Source organism: Spodoptera frugiperda, chromosome 6 (assembly GCF_023101765.2).
Source record: "Spodoptera frugiperda isolate SF20-4 chromosome 6, AGI-APGP_CSIRO_Sfru_2.0, whole genome shotgun sequence".
Lineage (NCBI taxonomy): Eukaryota > Metazoa > Arthropoda > Insecta > Lepidoptera > Noctuidae > Spodoptera > Spodoptera frugiperda.
This window is the reverse complement of record NC_064217.1, coordinates 198,290-224,621: the sequence shown is the minus strand read 5'-3', so window position 1 is coordinate 224,621 and position 26,332 is coordinate 198,290. Positions and strand designations below refer to the sequence as shown.

The window sequence follows — 26,332 nt, the reverse complement described above, 5'->3', positions numbered from 1 at the left end:
CTTGTGACAGTCAGTTGCCAGTGTTTAACAGAACGCTGTGTAGAACAAACGTGCGCGCGCGCCCACATCTTAACCATTAAATTGATCGATTCAAATAAAAAAACATTTACATAAAAAGTTTTTTTAAATTAACTCAGTAATTAAATTATTGTGAACAATGGCTGATGAGCTTGTGAAATTGAAAATTGTGAATGAGAACGAGAAAAGTGTGGATCAGAGTTTGAACGACGAGGTCGAAATGATTTTTGGCAGAGGACCGGCGCCGGCGCTTAATGACAAGAAACAAATTATCAGCAATGGCAACCTGATCGACAAAGAACGAAGCACAGAGTTTGTAAGTTAAATAATTACTTACTTATTTCTATTATAGTTATAATGAGAATAATACGGAAGTACTCGTACTAACTGAAACTGACAAAACAAACAAACAAACTTCATTTGCATGTGATTAGGTATCTCTTTGTTACTTAAAACAAAATAATACTTAGTCATTCATGCTGAATAAGATGTTCTCATAAGTTTTTAAACTAAAACTTTGACTCCGTTTCGTTGCTCCCCAAGTGTATCATACTTGGGGAGCAACGAAACTGAGTCACTAATTCTATAACTTAAAAAAATATTCGTTTTACAACGAAATACTCTCATTTTAAAGGTGATTGAATCTCATTTTAAATGATGAAGGTGAAGCCTTTCATACGACATAAAACTCAAAACTCTAACTAAAATTCTTTGCATGTTAAGGTGTTACAGGTCTTAATTTATTCGTACGTTACCAATTTATAATATACTTTTATCAGCATACATTTGTCAAGAAATGAAAAAGAAAAAAAAGCTAGTGGCTCTGTTTTTTGCTCGCAAATGTAGACTTGAGTTTTAAAACTAGACAGGTAGATCACAAACGCAGCGTCTAACCATTCGTAAAAAATATTTTAATGACGTCTAGTAGGGGTCATTGGCCGTTAGACAATATAGATAAAATAAATAATAGTTTGGTCTGACGCGTTTACCGGCAGCTAAAGTTCTAGGATTCTGTGAAGTTGACGTAATTATGTTATTACTATATCCGGACTCCCATATGGTTCAATGTTTTTGTGTGTTTAAAACCGTCGTACTCAGAGTAATTTAATAGTTACTTAACCTAGTCATTTCCAATTGTTTTTGGAACAAATTCGTTCCCAAGGAACAGTTTTAATAATCATTAAATGAGTGAGCCATTAGTGAGTGAGAGATCAGTGAGATTGGTTTAAAGAGTACACACAGTAAACATACTTATAAAAAAAGGTTTTATGGACCTTATTTCCATAATTCTGAGTATCTAGGCAGGTATTCTACACCTGACATTGTTTCGTCGCCCAATTTGTTATTCTATTTCATATAAAATCTTACTCATGGGAAACAAAATCTTATGTCGTTAGTCTTTAAGTGCAAAATAAAACAAAAGTATAAGATGTTAATTATTCTGCAACTGCATTGTCCGTGATCAGCCGCAATACTTCCGAATTCTTTCACGCTGACTTCTATCAGCGAGCATATTGCCATTTATAGTATGTTAAGTAATGCAACGACTGCACCACATAGTCACATTAACATAGTCAATATATCATTGTCTTTGTGTCAAGTTGTAAATGATAACTACTGCAAGTTGTCAATAGTTCCAATTACATTGATCAGTTTATTACCGCACGTATATTAATGGAGAAAAGCTTAAAACTAAAAATCTATTGTATTGTTAGTGTAGCTCAAAGTAACGCCTGATTCTATTTTACCCATTATAAGAGTCAAGGTAGTTACTGTATTCGCATGCTGACAAGCTCTAGAGAATAATTCTACACTGATGATTTCAAAGCATAGTAATATAATATGCACTAACAATTGATGGTGATTATGTAGGCTATGTGCCAAGTCTAGAAGACCTTATGGTCTAAAGTTACTGTAAAAATAATGGACCCATCACAATTCAAAATCTTCGGCTTCAAGTCAATTTCTAGTATTTTTTTATATTCTAGAACTGCAGATCTTCGTACCGCCACAAACATTATATTCACCTTGACCACTTGCACGAATAATTTAAAACCAAAATTAGCCAAATCGGTCCACCCGTTCTCGAGTTTTAGTGAGACTAACGAACAGCAATTGATTTTTATATATAGAAGATTAGTTCTACATGGGGGATACTGCATTTTTATGGGGGATCAATATATTTTACGATCGCTAATAAGAAATGGTGTGATATGATTTAAAAATCTCAGTGACAGCATAAAGTTAGGATTGTTTTTTTACATAGGACTTTATATTACTAATGGCTTTATATTAATGTCTAACTGATTTACTTAACTCCTTTCGACCATAATCAAAATACACATTATTTTGGTTTTAATTAAAATCCTGACCTCAATATTCTCTCTCAATATACTACAACCTCTCACTTCGTTATAAGGTAACTTGGCTATCAATGTCTTTGGCAGCTCATTCACAACGGTTCTACATACAGGGACCCTGATATGTCTCGATTTAATTAAAAGAAAATGACAATCGAATTGTATGCAAAGTTACATCCATTTGATATAAGTTAACAAAGAATGTAACCATCCATTCTGTGAAATTATGACTAGCAGTGGTTAGTGGTTGGATTTTACTGGTTAAACATTTTATCGAAAGCGGGCGGCAGATGTGGTTTTATTTAAAAAATACATACATTTGAAGTAGTTATCGTATTCTACTGTTACTATTAAAACCGGTGTTGAGTATTTTATCTGTAAGCTTAATGTTTGTATGTAACGATCCTTAAGAAAACCAATACCTTTCTAGATTAAAATAGTTATTGTTCTTGTTAATAGATATTGTTCTTGTTGGTTCCATTAACTTGGCTATGATTTATCTATATATCAGTATTACATAAAAGCGGCTTCGCCCGCGTTTCCGTGAGATAAAAAGTATTTTATCAGCCAAGTCAGCTCATACCCTGACCCTGACCCATACCCAAATTTCATCAAAATCCATTCAGTAGTTTCCGCGTGATTAACAGACAAACATTAAAACAAACTTTCATATGATCACAGAGTGATTGCATTACAATTAGATTTTTTTAATCCTATAATATTCTTTATGATGTTCAGAGTCCCTATCTCCGAAGTCAGTAAAATTATACTGAGCTTTTTCAACCCTGAAATTACGCCCCATGTTGCTCATTGTACAAGTAAAATACTATGTGCATGTGAACTTGTATGTTTGTAAACGCATCCACGACACAGGAGGAAATCCTAGTGTGGGGCAACGATAAAAAATAATTTAGGTATTATATTTTCTTATATATCAAATACAAACCTACCTGTGACTGATTCAAGTACGATGCGTGTCGTATGCAATAATGCAAGTATTGTTTAAGTTGCATGCAAGATGGCAATCTTGATATATTTGTGTACTTAGTGATACAATTCATTGTAGTACTTTACCTTATGTTAAACAAGTTTTACACATATTTTTTCAGGATATGTTACAAAGGATGACACTTTTTTATTGCATCATGAACCAACAGATAATAATGTATACTGTTAAGTTATTGGAAGATTAATAATTTTATTATTGAACAAATATTACACCTTTATACCAATTTAATTACCTTTATAAGCATGTTTCCTCAATTAAAAATAAATTGTTTTCAATTACAAAATAACATTAAATATTAGATTACCTATCTAAAAATAGTAACACTATGTATTTAATTTACAGCTCGATTTTAACAATACCTAATACCATAGTTCATTTCAGTTAAATAAGTATGATATTTGACGTAAAAAATACGATAATACAAGAAGAAAGAAGCTGTAGATGTGTTTGTATCACGTGTTTTAGACAGAATTTGTTCGCAGAGTGATGTAATTAGAGTACGCAGTTCATTAAAAACTTCATCCCACGGTAATCAAGTGAACGTTAATCGAATAGATTCCTACCTAGTACTAGCACCCAATGAAGCTTTTCTTATGGTATAAGCCAGTAAACGAGCAGATCTGATGGTAAGCAATCGCCGCCGCCCATGGATACCCGAAACACAAGAGGCGTAACAAGTGCGCTGTCGGCCTTTTGGGGGTTAGGAATTTAAGGGTTATTGGGGATTAGGTAGATTGGGAAGGGGAGTAATTAGGCCTCCGGTAACTTCATTTACACAACGAAACATAACGCATGTGTTGTTTCACGTCGGTTTTCTGTGAGGCCATGATATCACTCCAGTCGAGCCGGCCCATTCGTGCCAAAGCATGGCTCTTCCATACTTATCATATATTTTTATTCACGATAATACACACTTTACATACTATATTCATAATAACTAGCCGAGAGGTTCTTAGGAGGGGTTCGCCAAAATGTTCATGTAGAATGTTTTGTCTCCCTCATTGGTTGAACACGGTTTAAAAAGACATACCGAACCGAACTCATCTCATACTCCATACATAATATCAGAGTATAGCCTATTATTCTGTGGTATAGCACCATTATTTCGTCAGATCATACCGATGATTCCTTTTTAGGAACTGAATGACTCAGCTCAGAGTAAAATGCTATAAGTGCTAAATAATGAACGGGATGCGTCAAATGACGGGTATTCCTACGGAGAAAGGAGTTCACATATCATTATGATATGTCATATCATATTACTATGTAGATACTATATGTGATATCACGGTAAAGTTAAGTTTTTTGGAAACCCCCAAGTACGTGGCTACTCTCACTTTTTGTTACTACCTTATTGGGCGAGTCACCGACAACGAGGTCTTATAGGATCAGGTTAAGTGTTGGCAGCAATATTTTCACAGGTTTTCGAATGTCACCGGCATTTTAAAACTTAATACCGTATTAATGTAGCAATAAGCCTCATTATATACTATTTATAATTACTATTAGTTTTCTGTAAAGTTTAGTCCTAGGCCTTACATAACATACATAATAATTATCCTGTTTTTAACCGACTTAAAAAGGAAGTTTACAGTTTATTAGTTAAATATAATTAGGGTTTTACCGGTAAAACAGAACCATGTTATTGGCGATACAGTTTCATTAAAAATTTACGATAAATAATACACTAATCTACCTACTTCCTTATTATGTAGCAAATAACCCCTTCACTATGTAAAAGGCGCAAATCATTTGTAACACTGATATCAACTTACTATCAGGTGCTTTCGCCCCTGTAACTTGTAATAAAAATAATCTTCTTCAAGGATATGACTCTTTTTGAGGGCAGGGGGGAATCATCCAATGACTTCTCCCGCCTTGGGCGAGGCGAGAAGGAATGTCAGGCTCTTACTGACTAAAAACCACCAAGTTCCTACTCCTACTTCTTGAGCCGGAGCCCCGGTAAACCAGCTAGGCAGTCCGCAGCTCCGGACAAGGATAAGTAATTTATGGCTACCAGAAACTAAAAGATATAAAGAAACTTTACTGTCAAACATTAAAACATACAAACAAAACATTTATGTATCTCTAGAGACTGAAGGCTGCGGAGGTCGTTAGAATTAGTACAATGAATCATCAATCATTGAAAAGAGGTTTGAAGTTTGTGTCTCATCCTTGCGTAACTCTCGTAACAAAACTTCAGATATTGTGCAACAGTTCTTGAGATTTTCATAAGCTTAAACTTATACGAATCAACTTGAATCAACTGTCTGTTATTTGTAGAGTAAACAAAGCATTAGTAGGCTTTGCGAGTGTAATATGTACTTAGGTATTTTTCATAATGAATGACCACAGTTAGGAACTTTGCCACACTCAATTTTTTTCCTGTGTCGTGGATGCATTTACAAACATACAAGTTCATATACACATGACCCCCAGACCCGAAATAAAGAAAAAGAGTTGCTCCGTGTGGGTATCGAACCCGCTAAACGTTGCGTGACAGCTCGTTGTTCAGCCACCGAGCCAACCGTACAGTCGCAGAATTGAATTTACTATTTAGGTTTTTACAGGTTTTTTTTTCGGTATTTAGACAACAACAAGAATTATTGTTCCCGATATATTGGAATAAGTTCAATCCCATTAACATGGTACACATAACAACCTTCTTGGATTAGAGGGTTTGCATCCCGGTTATGTCCGAAACATTTCGGGGAACCCCGTAACTATTTCGTAAAGAAGACAGACGTCCACTCATCGCAAGAATTGCCACAATACTTATAGGTACTTTTTTCATTTGAATTATTTCAGTAACCGTTTCAGTAATTGTTATGAGTCATGCCAATTGTAAACTGTACCGTATAAGTACATCTAATTACTCATACAATAATTAATTACCTAGATCAACTTAAACTTAACGAAGCAGGTAATATTTGTTACTCATTCTTGTTTGTCGAATAAATGCTCAGAGAAAGAAAGAAACCGTGATTAAGTAAAATAGCTTTGCTTCACTAGGGGTCTGATCAATTGACTGCCATTTCTTGATTTTTAGACCATTTGAATTTTGATAATGACTTTTTGTGTAATTATTGTGTTATCGGCTTACTCACGTATTTATTTGACGAAGAACTCGACTAGTTTCAAGCCATGCTAGAGGCTCATATTCATGAGCAGCATTCCGCGTGTAAGCCGATAACATAATAACACGTGATAACGTAACATAAAAATACGTGAGTAAGCCGATAACATAATAATTAATTGAGTTAGTTGTTTTTCAATGTACGGCACTTGAACTTAACAATCAAAGGAGTTAAGTAAGTTTAAGATCGTGAATTTCTTTTAAGTACATAAAAAAAATAGATTAGAGCCTATGAACATAACCTACTAATTATTATTTTACTTCATAATTACACCTAATTAACTCAACTATAGCACTAAACATTAAACGTGTCTAGATAATTCTTACACTGTGATGCGTAACTAAACACTAATTATTTACTTTAATGATATTCAGAATTTTAAACCAATCACAATCAACCGCTTTGAAGGTCAAACTCAGTCAAAATCTATCAGTTTCCTATACCGAAGGGGTCAATGTCCTTCGCCCACACTATTGAATCATTTTATTAACATGTCTTAGTACAGCTTTATAGTCATACTTACAAAAAAATATACACGTAGGAACAACAATAAATACAGTTGAAATATTATGAAATAACTTCCGAACATAATGTTAAGCCAAGCCTGTTAATCCACGAATGATTTTTAAGAGGGTAAAATCATCCAATGACTTCTCCCGCTTTGGGCGAGGCAAGAAAGAGTGTCAGACTCTTACTGACTAAAAACCACCCCGTTCCTACTCCTGCTTTTCGAACCGGAGCCCCGGTAAACCCGCTAGGTAGTCCGCAGCTCCGGATAATCTACGTATGATATCCTGCCATTCAATTCAAATATTATGGACCTGTATCGATGAGGTAATATTGTCAGTTGATGACTAAAATTAATTCAACATTGCGAAAATACTGACTCAATTATATCATTGTTAGTGACGGGATACTTTTTCATCACACTACTCACTCATAGAGAGAATTAAATGTATCCGAGGTAGTTTTGGGATCAAATCGGTTAAAGTAAAGTCCCTCGTATTAAATCCTTAACTATACTTACCAATTCTTTACAAACGGTTTTATTTAACCGTTTGTTAGTTTGAGTCAAATTTTGTCATTGGAATTTTTAACCCCCTTCCTGACAACAAATCGATCTGATATTTTATACGTATACTTTTAATATAATAATTTCTTTTAAAATATTAAGCACCTATAACAATATTTACGAGCAGGTTATTTTTCTTTAATTAAAAGGTCTTGTAGTATAATAAAATATATATTATCCCTATAATATATACTCTCCTACTTAATTGGTACTTAGACATAAGTTATCCGAACTCAGAATGATGAGTCAAACTGTAACGTTACAATTGTGGTTTGAGAACAGATAAATGAATAGAGTTCAAAGCCCGATCGGTTGGCCTCCAGCATAACATTACGCTAGCTGCGGACTACCTAGCGGGTTTACCGGGCTCCGGTTCGAAAGCAGGAGTAGGAACGGGGTGGTTTTTAGTCAGTAAGAGGCTGACACTCCCTCCAGCCTCGCCCAAGGCGGGAGAAGACATTGGATAATTTTCCCCCTCAAAAAAAAACATAACATTGTTAGAGCCCGCTAGAGTACTTACTTGTGGCTCGATCATAACTAAGCTAATAAGTCAATAGATAATAGCTTCTGCCAGCGACTTCGTCCGCATTCCCATGGGATAAAAAGTATCCTATCAGACTAGTCAGCTTATACCAAATTTAATCAAAATACCCAAAATGAAAAAACCGATCTTAATTCCAAAATACATCGGTCTCGATTTTTACTGAAATTGTAAACCCCGATAACATGCAGCACTGCTAAAAAACTGCAAATCCCGATCTTTATTATAAAAAAAACCTAATAAAAGTTATTGTTGATAGAATTTAGGTTTATATGTGTATGGTCTATAGCAGTCTAATAATAAACTGCAATTAAATTCCGTTAATTGTTTAATTACAACATTCATAAATATGAAACTAGTTTGCATGGAATTTGGTAATAGCTGATACAACACACAAACAGAGACTAAGTTCCTTCTAGTCTCATTTTTGTTGGCAAAATATTTTTAGCAAAACTCGTTCTTACCGTTGCATTCACGACTTAGAAGTGGTATGGGGGCATGGTCAAGGGCAAGCCTCGCTTACTTAGGAACCTGATCATAAATTTGGGTATCATAGTAGGCGTCGGTGACGTAATCTTAAGTTCTCGTGAACAATGATCACAATTAGCGCGTGTTTTAATTTGGTTTGGTCTTAAGATTGAGTTTAAGAGCAAAAAACTGGTAGTAAGTACTTACAACATATTTGGTGAAATCATTTATTGACTTCTCCCGCCTTGGGCGAGGCGGGAGGGAGTGTCAGATTCTTTCTGACTAAAAACTACTGCGTTACTACTCCTGCTTTTCGGACCGGAGCCCCGGTAAACCCGCTAGGTAGTTCGCACGGAACCTCATTGTTCTAACCCTGCAATATTCACAAACTTGGTCCAAACGAAGAGAACACGCAAATATAGTTGTTTACCCTTCTTATCGCTAATTGTTTGTTAATTGGAAACTAATTAGTTGTAGAATTGGTGGATTGATAACTTGCTTGTTTACTAATAAATATACAATAGGTACATTTAGGTCAGAATTCGTTACTTGGTCAAGGACAATACCCCAATTATAGATTGTCACCGCGCAGTAACCCGGTACTCTAAATTACTCTTAGTTGGGTTACATTGTGACCTTATGGCCATCATAATTATTTATGTTGGCCCCATTTTTGAGATCCAGGAAAAATATACGTTAATGCTCCACTTACTGGTCCCTCCCAAGGCATTTTATTCCCGGAGCTGCGGAAAACTTAACTTTAAGGGAGTTACCGGGGATTCGGCTCGAAGCAGGAGTAGAAAGGCGTGATTTTTAGTCAGTAAGAGTTTGACACTTTCTCTTCCTCACCCAAGACAGGAGAAGTAATTGGATTATTTTCCCCCTTAAAAAAAGGCATTCGATTAATGAATATCCTAATTCTATGATAAACTCTAAAAAAGTAACTGTAACTATCACAGATTAGGTAATCTTTTATTATATCTATGACAAGGATCGCATTAGATGGCGCTCTATACTTCTGTATTTACATCATATTTGACGGACTTTGGGAAACCATATGCTCCGGTACTTGTGATTCATCAAGTCATTGACACATCCATCCGCAGAACTGTACTGTCCCTGGCAACTATAATTAGATACAACATGCATGATGTAATCTGTTTGTTATTGTCTGGTACAGCGGTACGAACTATAAGGTAATCTAATTAATTGTTTATGCTGGTTTCCGAATCAACTTCATGAATATCCTAATAATTATTTCTGCTGATTGTCAATCCTAAAAAAAATATACGTGGGTCTAAATAATATCTCAAACAAAAGGGTCTAAAATCTGCTTTGATTTCAACTTGTATAATCCACTAACAAGGCATTACCTAGTGTTGGGTTAATTCTCACAAGGTGTACAGATAACCTGATAAGGTCACAGTGAGCTGCGGGATGCAAGTCATTTTTAACCATTTTAACTTATTTCGAGTCTTTGGGGAGGCCTATGTTTGGCAGTGCGTGCCTTGTGGCTGATACGACGATGATTAGTTAGTAATATCGTATTTTAAAATAAACAAAGCCATTTACCATCATGTCCAAAAACGATCAGACACACACAAAGCACCCATTTTTCTTAGCTCTGTCACATAATATAACAAACTATGAATTCGTTGTTTCTCAAAATGTGTTTGAGAATTATTTGCCAAAAACTGTTGTATAGTAGGTACAATTATGTAAAGACCGTTTTTATCTGAGTGAGTTGACGTCTCGTCTAGACTATTTTTACATCGTACGCAATCAATTATATTCTGTTTTATTTTCCTTAGCTAATGGGAAGAAGTACTGTGTTAAGTTTAAATGAATCAACTTTGTTTTTGTTATTCTAACACCGGCCGCGATATCATAAAATCCCGACTTATCCTTAGTTCTCATTTTCACATTAATTTTCTTATATTTAGATATGGTATTCGTCTCAGTGGGTCAGTCTCTCAATACAAGGTAATTTAAACAATGCCCTGCCTTTATTTTACTTTCTGAATACGCATATCTCAGAGACCTTGAACGTACGGATGTCAATCTCAACTAAGTAAGTAGAGAGCAAACATACTGCGTGTTTTAAAACAAATACCATTATAATAAAAACATATAAAACAAACTGTTAATATGCATGGATACACAAAAACCGATTTTCGTTTGTTCCTTAATAATCTCCCGGACCTTTGGAAGGCAGAGAAGCAACTCGCATTGATAAATTATTTACATAAGCGAAACACTATGTAACCAAGAATTGTCAGGAATATGTGCAATATGATTGAAAATGAGTAACCTATGGAGTTTATATTGATCGTTACTATTCTCCATAGGAAAAATACGGAACGAGCAAATAAACTTCAATAGAGGGCCCCCGGAAACGGCCGACAGACAGACATTTTGAATATTATTAAGGGGGGCATTTATCAGCTCTGAAGTTTCAAAGTCCTGGTCTATCCTTGAGTTAAATAATTTTGAATCTCCACTCAAACCAGCCGACTTTATAGCCGGATAGTCACGAGTACTAACCGGAGTTAAAAAGTAGGGCCTCTCCCGACTTTTGCCTTGCGGAGCATAAATAGGGAATGGGTGGTAGTATTACAAAATCTGCATCCCTATTCGGCAGTCATGAAACCTTGTTGTTTAAACAGAATTTTAATCTTCAGTAGCAATTAATTAATCAATTACTAACCATAATTGCTATGAGTAATTTTTTCTCAGGCGTTAAAGTAGGGAAATCCCGTCCAACTTCAAAGTAAATAAAGTAAGTTTAAAGGATATTATGACGTGCCTACACAGAACCTCGGTCAGTTATACTGGGCTTATGATATTGTGATGAATCAACATGCACTTAGCAAGGACCAAATGCTGTGGTTCCCAGATTCTGGTGGCGTTTCGCCCTTTGCTCGGAATGTGGCCTTCTAGCATCCCTCGTTACTGGAAATCTTGTCAACCTGGGTTTTCAAATGATGAGTTATCATTACTTGCAGTAATTATTGTTCAATAATCTTTGTCTAAAGTTTCAGAGCTATAAATTAATGAATGTAACATATATTTTTCCTAAATCTTATCGTAACCATTTGTTGGATGCTTCTTTATCTATCAGTACCTGCTATTATGGTACTAACAACATGCCTCGTATTCATTGTCAGCGTTAACTAAGAAATAAATAACTATTGTCATTTTAGTAAAATAAAAGAGGGACTGAAGTATAGCACATGTAGAATTTATATTATTTGACTTGTACGGTTAGCGCGGTGGTGTAGCGACTTCGATTCCCGCACGGAATAACTCTTTGTGTGATCCACAATTAGTTGTTTCAGGTCTGGGTGTCATGTGTTTGTGAACTTATATATTTATAAACGTAGCCGCGACACAGGAGAAAATCCTAGAGCACCTAGCGTATCCACGTTAAAAAAATAGTATTTATGTACTTTGAGTACATATTATAAATATTGACTCACGTTCTCAGCACCTGGATATACAACATACAGATGTAGAAACTATGATGATATAATATGTTAATAGACAGATTCTTTACACCTGTCTATTACAAACGCATAGTAAATGTAAATACTTCCTGTTCAAGGCCGTCTCATGCTTTACGTATACAATGTAGTGTGTGTAGCTTATTTAAATTACTTATGGTCGTTAACATTTAAAGATGGCGCCTATTTGTCTTAATATTTAATTATCTAGTTAAATATTAAGACTGTAGAGTATAAGGTGTGAATTGTGTTTCAGTGGGTTGATTTCCATTGGACGTGTAAGAGTGGTCTTTTGTAGCCTATTTACAAAATAATTTCATTTCACATTCCATAAGTAATTAAGTACAACTTACTTCTTAACATTTCAGAATCTAGAGATTTTGTCAAACTGCAACCTTAGTATGAGTTTGCTTTACGTTTAAAATAATTAATACGGGCTTTACTAAACGTAAAATAATAATCAAGCGCATTGGCTGATTGACCGTCTCGAATAAACCAACCAATCAAGCCAATCAGCCCAGGAACGCTTCTCGTTTCGATTACACGATAAGTACTACGATACAGAAGCGGGATATGTATTTTTGCATTAAGCAGTTTTAGTATTTTCAGTTTATTCATTCAAAACTGGTATTGAAATGGACTGTCTCATCATTAAAAGAATTATCATTTATTCCACAGAACGGCAACAACAATGTGGGCGAGACTGAGCTCGGACACCCCAGGCAGCCGCTGTTGGAGAGGAGAGGAGGGCAGCTACCTCCTCTAGCTGGTCAGTCTACCTTCCATTTATTTAGTGAGCAGTACTATAGTTATAGTTCCATTTAGGTAATAGTGATGCTTGCATCAGTACCAGTACAAAACTTTAAAATTAACTGCCGCACTCAGAGACATTTAATGATTTCTTAAACTATTACTTAGTAATGATTTTGTATCGAAAACAGTCGCTAATGGGTTAAGTACCCATTAAATGACTCTGAGTACGGCGGTAACAGTCGTATCGTATTGAAAAATAGAGCAGGGTGGTATTGGTATAGTGTTGTGCCGATTGTCGTTATAATCAAATCAGACGCAGAACAAAAGATTTCATACTATTGATATACACTCCACGATACTATTCTTAATCTGATTGTAATTCGTGTATTTTGACAAAAGAAGTTCTAGTAATAAACTTTTCATATATCATTAGATAATTATGTCATTATTCATGGAATATTTCTTTTACTGTCCAGGTCCTGAAACTGACGAGCTAGATGGAGACCCACCGAAGGACGCCGCCCCGTTCCCTGGTGCTGACGTCAGCTTGTTGCACCCCGGGGATAAGAAACCAGGCGACCATAATCATGGTATGTGTTCATAAATCAAATTACCTAATAAACAGAAAATAGTACTTAATAAGTTTCAAACCAAGCTAGAGGCTCATATTCATGAGCAGCATTTAGAAGTAGCAGAACGACAATCGCCGCGTGTCGCAAAATGCATGAACATAAGCAGCATTAATCTATTCGAGTTCCTCGTCAAATAGTTACGTAAGTAAACGGAAAAACATAATATAAAAACATTAATATCAGGATAAGACACTTTCAAAGGTCGCGATAATCATCGTGTGTGTAGATCAAGAAGTGTAGAAATTCAGCAAATAGGTACTGTGGACCCGGATACTCTACGATTGAAAATTCTCAGAATATCACTTCACGAAATTTGGATTGGCTTTCGGAGAATTGCTTTAGAAACCGTACAGTGTACGTATAGTGTACAGTATGTGCCTACGTCATATACCTACTATTGATTACTATACGCACTCTCCCGCGTACTATTAAAAATAGTGTTCCACGAAATAATTCAGCGATCATTTCGATTCCCATTTTATCCTTCAGGTGCTGTTTATTTTACAGTGAGTACTTAATTAGTAGACTAGTGTGTGGTAATATCAAATTATCATATTTTTATTATTATAAACACTGAGTACCTATACATATGGTTGGTTAACCATATGGATAGGTACTCAGTGTTTGTTCTTAAAACGGTCATTCGCAAGTCACATTGTCATTCGCAACGAGATAAGAGTGCACCAATTTTAATAAATTTAAGTTTAATGTTATCAGTACACCTCATTGTGCCCTCTTTAAATCAGGGTCACATGCAAGTACCTCAGACCACAGATAAGGAACAATGACCCGCGATATTATTGTGACATTATAGTTACAGCTGAGTTATCAGTGAATGCCACTCGCCATCACCAAAGGATGTGGTCTCCGGCACCAGATATTGAAATTCCTATCAATTTGTTCGGTTTTTGGGAACCGACACATAATAAAAAAGGCAAAAACATATTCCTCCAGCCAGCCACTACTTTGAACTACTAGGTACTTTTATGTAACACTAGCTTCCGCCCGCGACTCCGTCCGCGCGGATGTCGGTCTTCGCGTGGAAGTTTTGTTTCTCCATTTTGAGTAACTCTGACAATGACATCTTATAAATATCTATTGAACCCAAATACGGCGAGGCCCATAATAATTAAGGAGATCCCTCTTTTGAGCTACTGCTGTTGAGCTCGCGTTCTGTAGAATAAAACTGAAAAAAACATAACCCTCCTTCTGGCGCAGTCGGGTAAATAAATGCGTGATGCCTGAACATATAGACAGACAGACAAAAAAATCACATATTTGGGTTTGGTATCGATCCAGTAACATTTATTCTTTCAACATTTTCACCGTACAGAATTGACCCTTCTACAGATTTATTGTAATATGAATGAATGATTGAGATTGTTATAAACGTAAGAGTAAATAAATATAATCAGAAAGCTCCGAACTGCTAAGCTATCGGGAGTTATACGTGTTATTGTGAGTCAACCATAAGGGATAGACATTTGCTGTCGTGGAATATTTTTTAAACAATTTTAAGGAGAACATTTCCGTCATACCTTATTTCTGTGTAGCTTTAACCATTAAGGCTGCACACGCGACGGAAGCTTAAAAAATGGAGTGTTCTCCTGTTTTGCCAACATTTCACTTCACTGCTCTGCTCTTATTGATCGTAGCGTGATGAAAAGTATACTATAACCTGCCCAGGAGTATGAAGAACAATTGTACCAAGTTTCATTGAAATCTGTCGAGTGGTTTTTATTTCTATAAAGAACATACAGACAGAAAGACAGACAGACAGACAGACAGACAAAATTTTTCTGATTGCATTTTTGGCGTCAGTATCGATCACTAATCACCCGCGGATAGTTATTGTGGAAATATATTTCATGTACAGAATTGACCTCTCTACAGATTTATTATAAGTATAGATTATTATATTGCATCGAGGCTTTGCACGTCATCCGGGATTCGAAAAGGGCTTTACTTTTGATCAGTAAGCGAAACAAATAATGCTGTACCAAATAGTTAGAAATAATTATTATGTTATCGGCTTACTCACGTACTGTTTTGACGAGGAACTCGACTAGTTTCAAGGCATGCTAGAGGCTCATATTCATGAGCAGCATTCCGCGACACACGACGCGGCGATTGTCGCGCTGCTACTGACACTTATTACTTACCGCCGCACCCAGAGACATTTAATGATTACTAAAACTATTCCTTAGTAACGATTTTGTTCCAAAACCAGTTGCTAAGGACTGGGTTAAGTGATCATTAAATGTCTCTGTGTACGGTAGTCTACTCTACAATGCGAATCTATGGAATTATTTCGACAAAATTGCTATTAAATACAATGTGTATTATACCAATAAAATAATAGTTAGAAATACTTGTAATCATATTATTGTAGACATATGTAGGTAATCACTTATTTGATAATAACATTTTTTATTAAAAGAAAATAAAGGTATTATGATTTTTCTATCTAAAAAGTACTATCTAATGTTTAGTCTCCACTCGTAGCAAGCGCTACGAGCTACGGCGTAGCCATCATCTAATTCCTAATGGGACTTTCCAATATTTTATATTTATTTTATTCGTAATGATTTTATACAAGTACAGGAGAATTTATGTAATATCTACATTGAATACAAGCATAGAGAATTGTATATATTTACTAGCGGACCCGACAGACGTTGTCCTGTCTACACGTCTTTAATTTGAAATTTTAAACTTTTTTTAATAAGCTAAAACATTCTGGACCTTTTTGATGAAAATTGTTATTCAAATGTTATGACAATATCTAACGTCATTCATATTTGACACTGCGATGGTAGCGCCGTCTGTCGGATTCAATGTAAAACATTCCAAAATCAACAACTACTGATAAATTAAAAAAATATCAAAAAATCATTGTCCAGCGGACAAAATTGTGAATCTAAACCATTCTCAGATCCTCTTGAACACACACAAACAGTTTCATCAAAATCGGTCTAGTCGTTTAAGAGGAGTTCAGTGACATACACACGTACAGAAGAATTATATATATAAAGATGTTACCTATGTATATATATTCAGCTTACAAAAACAGTAAGACCAGTTTGAAGGTCAATGAAAGATACAAAAACTAGCGCTACATATATCTTAAATCGTGTTATTCAAGATTATGCTAAATGCTATAACGCTCCAAGACTAGATTTAACTATGTTACTATATAAGTAAACATTATTATGTATGCAGCAACGTATCTCAAATACCTATCTGAAGTCATCTTTACTTATATAATGTGTTCTAAAATTATCTGCCACGGCTTTAATGGGAGGTAGAATTGTGTTTGAAGATAGCAGTGGTAAATATAAATTATTGATAATGATATTTTTTTCATACAAAAAATCTACGAATGACTTTGTTATGAAAGAGCTATCTCTTTCACTGTCTCTCCTTATTATATAGGTAATTCTTTGTCATTCATATACCCATTTACTCAAGAACTATAATATTCATTAACAACATTAAATTCGAGGTTGGTTTTTACGTTTTTACATTACTCAACATTACATAGATATGTCATGTATCATGTACATTTTACATTTATGTCGTTCAAGCTACCCAACCTGTAAAATACCAACTTCAATTGACTTTCGACTATGTTACAATCACATAGATTTAAAAATCCAAGGTTTAATGTAACAGGGTGTTCTTATATCTTTGTTACAGATGAGAGTGACCGTCACTCGGAGCTGGACCCCAGCGACAAGCACTCGATGTACGGCGACGACGCGGCCACTGACGGTAAATGGTCCACGGGGCATGACGAGACTGACCATCCCTACGGTGACTGGCGCATAACACTTATTACTTACCGCCGCACTCAGAGACATTTAATGATTACTAAAACTTTGCCTTAGTAACGATTTTGTTCTAAAACCTGTTGCTAAGGACTGGGTTAAGTGACCATTAAATGTCTCTGTGTACGGTAGTCTACTCTACAATGCGAATCTATGGAATTATTTCTACAAAATTGCTATTAAATACAATGTGATTGGTTTACCGTTGTTACTCAAAAAATATGCAAATATTTTCCAAATTATAAAAATTGTTATGTGCATTAAGGTTAGGCAGATTTAGTTTAGTTTTCTATTTTGGTCCATGACTCTATTTAGGTACACTGTCATCATATCCCATAGTCAAACTAACCAAGAAACTCGATTGCGTTGGACCGTGTCATAATTTAAGTGTAGGAATTTCCTTTTCCAAATATACCGACCTATTCCTAATTTTTCTAAATTAAATCATCAGTCGAAATGGTAGACACAAATTCTACACTTGACTCACTCTAGACTCTAGGGTCTAGTACCTACAAACTAATTCAACTAAAATAATTTTAAGAGAGTTTAAGCACTAACATTCGTCAAGCATGTTGGTTGAAAAACGAACAGTTAGCCATCAGACGACCATTAGGTATGTGCAAATACTGATGTATGTCTATTATAGACGACATCCCAATAGGCATAAGGAAAAACTTACTATCTCAGGCTTAAGAGTCAATTTATTCCCAGTTCGACAAGCGATTTGCATGAAATTATAATCTGCATGAAGTAGTGAAGCATGTAGTTTAATTTAACTAACATTTAAGACTAGGGCTAGACTAGGGCATCACTGCTTAGGTACCTATATGTATGGTACATGTAAGTATAATTAAGATGAGACAACCTGACCTGACCAAGAAGTTATAATGATATTGTATTTGCAGACGTCAACGAGCTTGCAGCAAGATTCGGTGACTCCCGACCTGTGTCACCTTTCTCTGCCATTGTAAGTACTTAAAACCTGTAGTACTACGTTACCTACATAATATCTATTTTACTGCCTCGTTGGTCGAGTGGTCGCAAGTGCGACTGCCGAACAAGGGGTCTCGGGTTCGATTCCCGGGTCGGGCAAAGTACTACTTTTTCGGATTTTCTGGAAGAGTCTGGAATTGTGTCCAGGATATGACAATAGGCTCACCCCCTATTACATGGGACTTTAACACAAAATGGTGAAAAGTGGGCGTACATTGTATAGCGGCATTACGTGCCGTAATGTGCACCTCTGCCTACCCCTTCAGGGATAAAAGGCGTGAAGTTGTGTGTGTGTGTGTTTATACGTATATATGAATTATGTCGTGCAGGCCCTCCCCGACGTGAACGTGAACACGTACCAGCAGAAGAAGAACTTGGCGCAGGGCATGATGGACCTGGCGCTGCTGTCGGCCAACGCCAACCAGCTGCGCTACGTGCTGGAGTCCGCCAGCACGCACCCCTACTACTACCCCAGCCTCACGTTCATCTCGCTCAGTATCATCTTCCAAGTATGTACACTAAGTACTCACATATTTAATTTACTTGTCGCATCTCACATCGGTAGATTAAATTAAACCTAACTACTGCGTTTAGTAAGTTTAACTTCCCCGTATTAGCTTCAGATCAGCACTATCTATGTCATAAATGACCCAAATATGGTAGGTAGTTCAGATGTGGAGGTCTTACTACTGCACTGTAAGTCCACACTGATATTCTAATACTAGCGTTTACGAACAAAAAAATAAACATCTGGACATAACCTATATAAGTTTTTATAACTGAACAACATGGAACAACACACTATTATAACTGTGTGTGTGATCATGGCGCTTGCAACAGTGATCATGGCGCTTGCATAAATAAACATGGTAAATATCCCGTCTCAAGTTCTTATGATCTGGACATTATGTCTTTTTTATTTCCAGATCATGGTCGGCGTGGGCCTCATCATGAACAGCCGGTACGACGTGAACCACCAGAAGGAGCGCTGCAAGGCGGACAAAATAAACAACATGACGGTCATCGGCATCTTCCTCATCACCATCGTCAACGTGTTCATCACCTCGTTCAGCGTCGCCACCACGACTGGTGTCGCTACCGTAGGTACCCCCACGCAACAAGCTGGATAGTCCACACAGTCAACGTAGTGGTAGCTCACTGTAGTCAGTTATTTTGTTAACGGCGCATTCCAATAACCTACCTATCGGTAGATTTGCATACCAGAGATAGAATTTTGACACATTTTGTATGGAGCTTATGTCAAAATTCTACCGCTGGTAGGCAAATCTACCGATATTGTTATTGGAATGCGCCGTAACAGAATAGAATAAATGCCAGACTTAGCAGGTGTTGGGTCAGAACAGGCTTTGGGTCACAGTGTCCTCGTCGACTCACAACTCGCTTCAATTTCTATGCAGAGTGCATATTATAATTTTTATTTTTCAAGAAAGTTCTAAAACAAGCCTACGTTAGGTACCCTATTTTTGAAAGAAGAACACCCGCTATATCTTGCGTTTATTCCGTTACAATCTAGGGTTTTATTGACCAATACTCAAATAATATTTGAACTAAATATCTCATTTGTCGGAAAGAATCTATATAAGTATATAGGTACTTACAGATAGTACTTAAGTTATTGCATTTATAGGAATTATAGGCCACAACCACTCATGTTGCTCAATTTTCTGGCTACATTCAATTCATCTTTGTATAAAGTTAGTTAGGTAAGGACAAATCATGTAAATAATTATTTTTAATTAAGTATATTGGATTATATCAATGCATTTAAATTACAACAAACTATAATGTAGTTTACTACGGATCTGATTGCTAACACGCTTATGTGTTTATCGTTCGTTTTTCTATACGAAGTCAAGTAAACACCTACCAAGTCATCATAAACTTAATTAAATTCCATTTAGTATAAGCATGGAACTACTTCTATATCTACCTATCTAATAACCAGCATGCCGCATTATGGGACCAAACCCCTTCAAAATCAGTTGTATTTTATATTTTTATTATCTAAAAACAAATTAATACGATAAATACAAATGAAAAACTCATCATTTAACTGAATTTATCTAACTATTCATCGTAAAACCCGATAACTCTGTTGTTTTCCTATTTTTAATTATTTTCACGTTGTTTTTTTTTTAACTACCTATATCTATCTTCATATAAAACTGAATTGCTGTTCGTTAGTCTCGCTAAAACTCAAGAACAGCTGGACGGATTTGGCTAATTTCGGTCTTGAATTTTTTATAGAAGTCCAAGGCAGGTCTAAAAGGTGCGAAATTAAAATGTTTGAGGCGGTACGAAGTTTACCGCGTCAAATAGTCTTATATACAACGTGTAACAAAATACCCTTATAGGTACATCAAGAAGCGCTGATAAATGCAGGTTGAATAGTCTCTACACGAAGTTTCAGCTTAAAATACGGTTAAAAAAAATTTGTACCGAATACTTGGTATCGCATGGTTCTTGATATCAAATCATACAAACGTATCACAACACTACAGGGATCACTCGTTAATATAACGAAACATTTCTTCTGTCAATCTGATCACCTAGTACCTGTCTACCTAATTTTGAATCACGCGGCGCACTATGGAAAATATAGGTCGGTATCGGATCAAAAATCTGTAACTTCATGAATAAATTTTGTCGTATCGTGATGAAAGGACATGGCTAAACCAAAGTATGGACGTCGTAACCCGTACAAATAAATATTGTATAAATATGGTACTTAGCAATAAATAAAGCCGCATAATTAAAAATTGATATTTTGTAATTAAGAAGGTCCAGAAACTTGGCATATCTGCGCAATCCTGAAAATAAAGTAGCGTTCCTACGTCAAACAACGTTACAAAAACTTCAATCTATAACATTGCTATGAACTTTTACCAAGGCGTTTTGATGTACCTGAGCCGAAAGTTATTTATATATGAGCTAGATAGGTAAACAATTCAGCTTATACTAGATAATTAATACAAAGTAACCAAGGACAGACACAAAATAGATAGTAAGATTGTGCAATCTTATACAAAATATATATTTTGTGTCGATCAAAACATTTACAATTATTTGGTTTCAGAAAAAAGTCATTATATTACCGTTATTAAAAATTGATGTTTGTTTAATTATTTCGATTTGATTTTCGAGGAAACTAATGTCCTAATAATAGCTTGCAGTACCTACTTCCGTGTTGTCATGTCAAACCACAACAGAAAAAAATCAAATATGAAACTTATTTTTTGTTAATTTTTGTTCACCAAGTTATAAGAAGTTAAACACAAAATAATTCATAAGTGAATATTTAAATGATATGGGTTAGCGTGAAATTCGTATTCTTGTTATTATGCCTGGGTCAGTCATTTAGCCATCTCCTTTGGCACAAATATGCAGTAAGGTTTGGATATTCGAATGATGTGTAGTTTATATTGTTTTCTTGTATATCTATGTAAGTTTTTTGCATAGAATGAAAGAAATGGGAAAAATAGTTAAAAATTTATTTCAAGTGGAATACAACTTTATAATGACTAATAAGATTAAACCATGGTTAATTACAAAGGTACTTATATATGAAAACAATTTACTAAATTAAAATCATATTACTAATAGGTACATCCTATACTCTGGCTTCAGGAAATGATGTAGCTAGGTACAAATGTAAGTAATAAACGTATACCACTTCAGGATCAGGGTTAGTAAATGTGGGTTCACTTTCAGATGCCACGTTTAAAAGACTTAGTCCCTCTTCTTCAAGTTCTTTTACATTTCTTACGTACGGTTTTCTCAAACTTGTTATATATGGATCTGACGTGTATAAAAGCGTTTTAAAGACATCTTCATTTGTAGCAGATCGGGAACATTTTCTGGCATGATGAAGTCGTATGTTTCAGTAGTCTTTGTTGCGAGACTCTTGTGCGTCTTCCGATAGCTGTCCAATAGGAAGCACCGCAAAATGTTTGATAACGTTTTCCCCGTGTATGAGTATTTTATGAACGGAGGATGGCATATAATACCAATCGTAATTACTTACATAGATTCTTGCAGTTTCTATTGCATATTCCCCAAATTTTTCAGGGTCGATCATCATTCCAGAAGAAAGAACTTGCAAGATAATGTATAGGCGTTTAATCAATGCCTCATCTACACCTGTTATTTCCGATGAGCAAGTGCTATTATAGAAGAATCTTCGTGCGGTATTGCCATCGTTCGTATTCCCGCTAACTTGCCGAGGTTTGTCGACGATTAATCCCAACTCCTCTGAAACGACTCCATCCAACTCTGAAACGTTTTTGAACAAGTTCTTTCTTTTCTTTTTTTAATCTCTTATTTTCCTCAGTTGAAGCAGACCAAGTCTTAAACGAAAGATTATAGGAAATATGCAATATCATTTCCATGCAGCGAATCCAGGCGTGTAAGGTGGACAATCCGTATTGGTAGGCGTTTTCGTTTTCAGGTCTGGCAGTTACTTTCGATAGGTCATTCATTAGCCGTGGAGTAGCCCCACATATCGTGCATGTGGAACCAGATGGAGTATCTGTAAGGACCTGAGCCACCTTTCCATCGATCATCGTTAGAAATAGTTCATGCTTCACATTTACTACAACACCATCTTTGTTTATAAGTGATGCTTGTGCAGCCCTAATTTGTTTTTTAATATCATCGACAACTGCCTTGGTTTTTTCTGGAGTTTCCTTACAAAACTCAATAGAAATGGGTCTGCAAAAACGGACAGATGAAGGTACTGGATTTTGCCAAACAACGGATCCCGATTGCACATCAACTAATCTGATGGGGACTAATGAAGTGATGAACAAATTGGCATCTGAAATTGTTTCCGACTCTTCTGCAAGTATTTGTTTGTATTGGCTTTGACCAGATGAACCATCACATCCCCATTTACAATAAAGGATCAATGTTCTATGTTGTTTTTGGAAAACAGAATCGATTTTTAAAATTCTAGCAGCAGTATGATCCAATAAATCTTGAATATTAATCACTTTAGCATAAGTATTCGTGATTTCGATTGTAGAAGATGGTGGATAACAGGATCTTTTAATTTCTTGTATTTTGTAGTAAGGCGGGAATATACAACACTTTCGTTCGTTGGTTAAGTTTTTCAGGTACATATATTGTGCTTTTGTTAGATCTAAATCTATAAAAGCACTCAATGCTTCCGTATCGGAAAGAATCTTCATCTGGTCTGAGTCGTTCCACTTACTTGAGATATCTAATTTCTTTTGAGTGTCAGCGGTTCTTAATTCTTCGACAAGATGAGCTTCTGTGTACTCACGTAAAGCCCGTAGTCCCTGCACATAGGCGTTTTTTATATGCTCGAAGCCATATTCTTGGAGTAGAAGAGTGTTTTTCCTCTTCTTGGTAGATTCTGAGGAGTCCCCATAAGCCACGCATGTTCTTCCTCGTTGGCCAGATGTTGGTGAATATTGTTCAGAATCCGGTAAATTTAACGAATACTCTGAGTCCAACCAAGTACAATTCTTCTTTAAAAATGTTTCTTTTTTCCGAGATGCCAGGGCCCAGCGCTTGTTGAAAATAGGAAGAATGTGCCTTTGTAAAACACAAGTCGTTTTCAGAAACATTGAGCTTTTCCACTAAAACTTTGGATAATGATTCGATGGTCTTGCCGCCCTCGATATAGGGGATTATGAAGTCTCGTTTGGTACAGCTGAAGGAAGACATTTTAACACTTCACAATCTGCAGAAATAATAGGCGCAGATGAGATTTGCTTCACTTGAAGTTACACTGATGTAGATGGTTCGAATAGTTTTTGCTTCTCTTTATATACTCATTTTACAATATCGAATTTGTACCTACATCATTATTATCTTGTAATTTCCCACGCAAACCGAGTGCAAATTTGATAAGGTCCCTTTGTTATCATGAAATAATGAATAAAATATCCAAAAAGTTCCATATTGTTCATGTGAATGGTGTCAGTGGTAAACCGCAAAAGATACCAATTTTCGGGTTCTGACTTTTATCAGTTTTTTTCTCATATCTTCTAAAACCGCAAATATCCGCAGCTGATTTTTTTGCATTCTATTTATGAATAGTTAGACTACTAGTCAACACAAAAAGTAGCGCTTGGGCAAACGTGGGTAACACTGAAAACCTTAAACGAAAAAAAAATAAGTGAAAAATAAGGTCTGTCACTTTTTAAGTAATTACTGAAATATTTTTCTTTACTTTTAAAATCATTAAGCTCTATCGAAAAAAACATAAAATAACCTTTCTAAAAATGTATAATACTGTATATCTGTACCAAGTATTTTTTCACAATATGGTATTGAAACATGTATACGCAAAAGACTTGAGTTTGGCACTTCTGTCTTCTATGTATTTCTATCTATGAAAAAAAAATTGCGTATTAAGTGAAAAAATCTTAATGAATATTATAATTTGACTATTAGAGAACCTAATAAAATAGCCATATTAGCCAAATTATGATATTCGTAAAAAGCATTTTTGATATGCGCTTGTTCTACCATTTTCCATAGGCGGCGGCGCGATTTGAAAAATTCATAACTTAGTACCATGAAAACATGAGTTTAAAAAACCCTTACCGTATCGTTTGTTATGTTATCTAGAAGCCGTGCAATTGATATGTACAGGTACCCCCTTTTTGTTACACGTTGTATAAAAATGAATTGCTGTTTGTTAGTCTTGCTAAAATTCGAAAACGGCTGGTCCGATTTGGCTAATTTTGGTCTAGAATTATTTGTGGAAGTCCAGGAAAGGTTTAAAAGGTGAGAAAAAAATTATTGGGGCGGTACGAAGTTTGCCGGATCAGCTAGTAAGCAATAAAAATCAAATATCATCATTTTAAAATAACCAGCTACTTTCTTGTCAGTCGATCCACAGTCCTTATCAAATACTCTTGCCTGGTGGGGTATTGTTTTTTTATCGAGACTGAAGTCTGACCGTTGAGTGAAGCACAATAAAGCACCAGTGCATAACAATGTAATCATCAACTTTTATAGTTGAATTCTGTGTTTTATCTTCACGAATTCATGAATTCTCAGTGATAAGGAACGTTAACCACATCCGTAACAAATATATTTTTCCTTTTATAAATAAATATTCATATTTCTTGTACCTATTTTACTTACTGTAGGTATTTTTAAATGGACATGCATTACGGTAAAAAGGGGTGAATAGAATTCAATTAGAACATTCTCCCAACATTTAATTTTATTCACCCCTCTTCTGTATCTATTCACCCCGTTTTACGGTATTTCAACAGTATACATTCCGGTAAACGCATAGACACGGTTTGGTCCCATTATCCCAGTTTCAAAGCTTATTTTGCATTTATCGATAATTTTAGTTAATTTAAATATCAAGTACAACCTATACGACTGTTTTCTCACAAAACAGGATTCTTATTTAACACAATAACATGACATGTTGTACATATATAGAATTATACATTTTACATACAGGTAGTATACATAGGTAGTATTTGATACTTTAAAATATCCGTGGTTTCCCCCTTCCTCCAAGGGTAGAACAAAACCATTTTTTTTTCTATCACCATTATATTCAAAATCCAGTTTCCCTACGAAGCTCGAGTCAATCCAAATTTAGCATGGTGAAACCACCATTGATGGAATAATGCTAAGTTAATCTGATTTGTTAATTCACATTAGTATTAAGTTCAACTTTAAATCAGATCTGCATAGAAAAGTGCAATAATTATTTCAGTGTCATATTCACACTCACAGTGTATAAAAGATCTTTAAAATAAGACTGATTTATCATTTTCATTACATTTTGTATTTAGTTGTAAAAAGTATTTTAATTCTCATGGAATCCAGCTAATCTCATATTATTATAATGACATTGTTTTATAGTATAAGCGCATGCATGCGGTATTTTAACGTTACCAATATCTAGACTTAAGTATTTATTTAGTTTTGTATATAAAAATAAAATGTATTATAAGTTAATATGTTGTTTTATTTCAAAAATGAAAATGTTCA

General features: G+C 35.4%; 1 protein-coding gene across 2 annotated transcripts; it reads left to right on the top strand.

Moving 5' to 3' along the window:
- Positions 1-26,299, top strand: LOC118267784 (ninjurin-A). 2 transcript variants are annotated; one of them, XM_035581972.2, is made up of 7 exons: positions 1-334; positions 12,787-12,877; positions 13,338-13,451; positions 17,193-17,267; positions 18,229-18,290; positions 18,646-18,825; positions 19,243-26,299. In XM_035581972.2, the coding sequence occupies exons 1-7, from the start codon at positions 158-160 to the stop codon at positions 19,444-19,446; spliced, it is 903 nt and encodes a 300-aa protein (XP_035437865.2). In that variant the 5' UTR covers positions 1-157; the 3' UTR covers positions 19,447-26,299. The 2 variants fall into 2 exon arrangements, with proteins under 2 accessions (XP_035437865.2, XP_035437864.2); XM_035581971.2 differs by having other exon boundaries at positions 2-334; positions 17,193-17,309; positions 19,243-19,529.
- Positions 26,300-26,332: the final 33 nt, after the last annotated feature.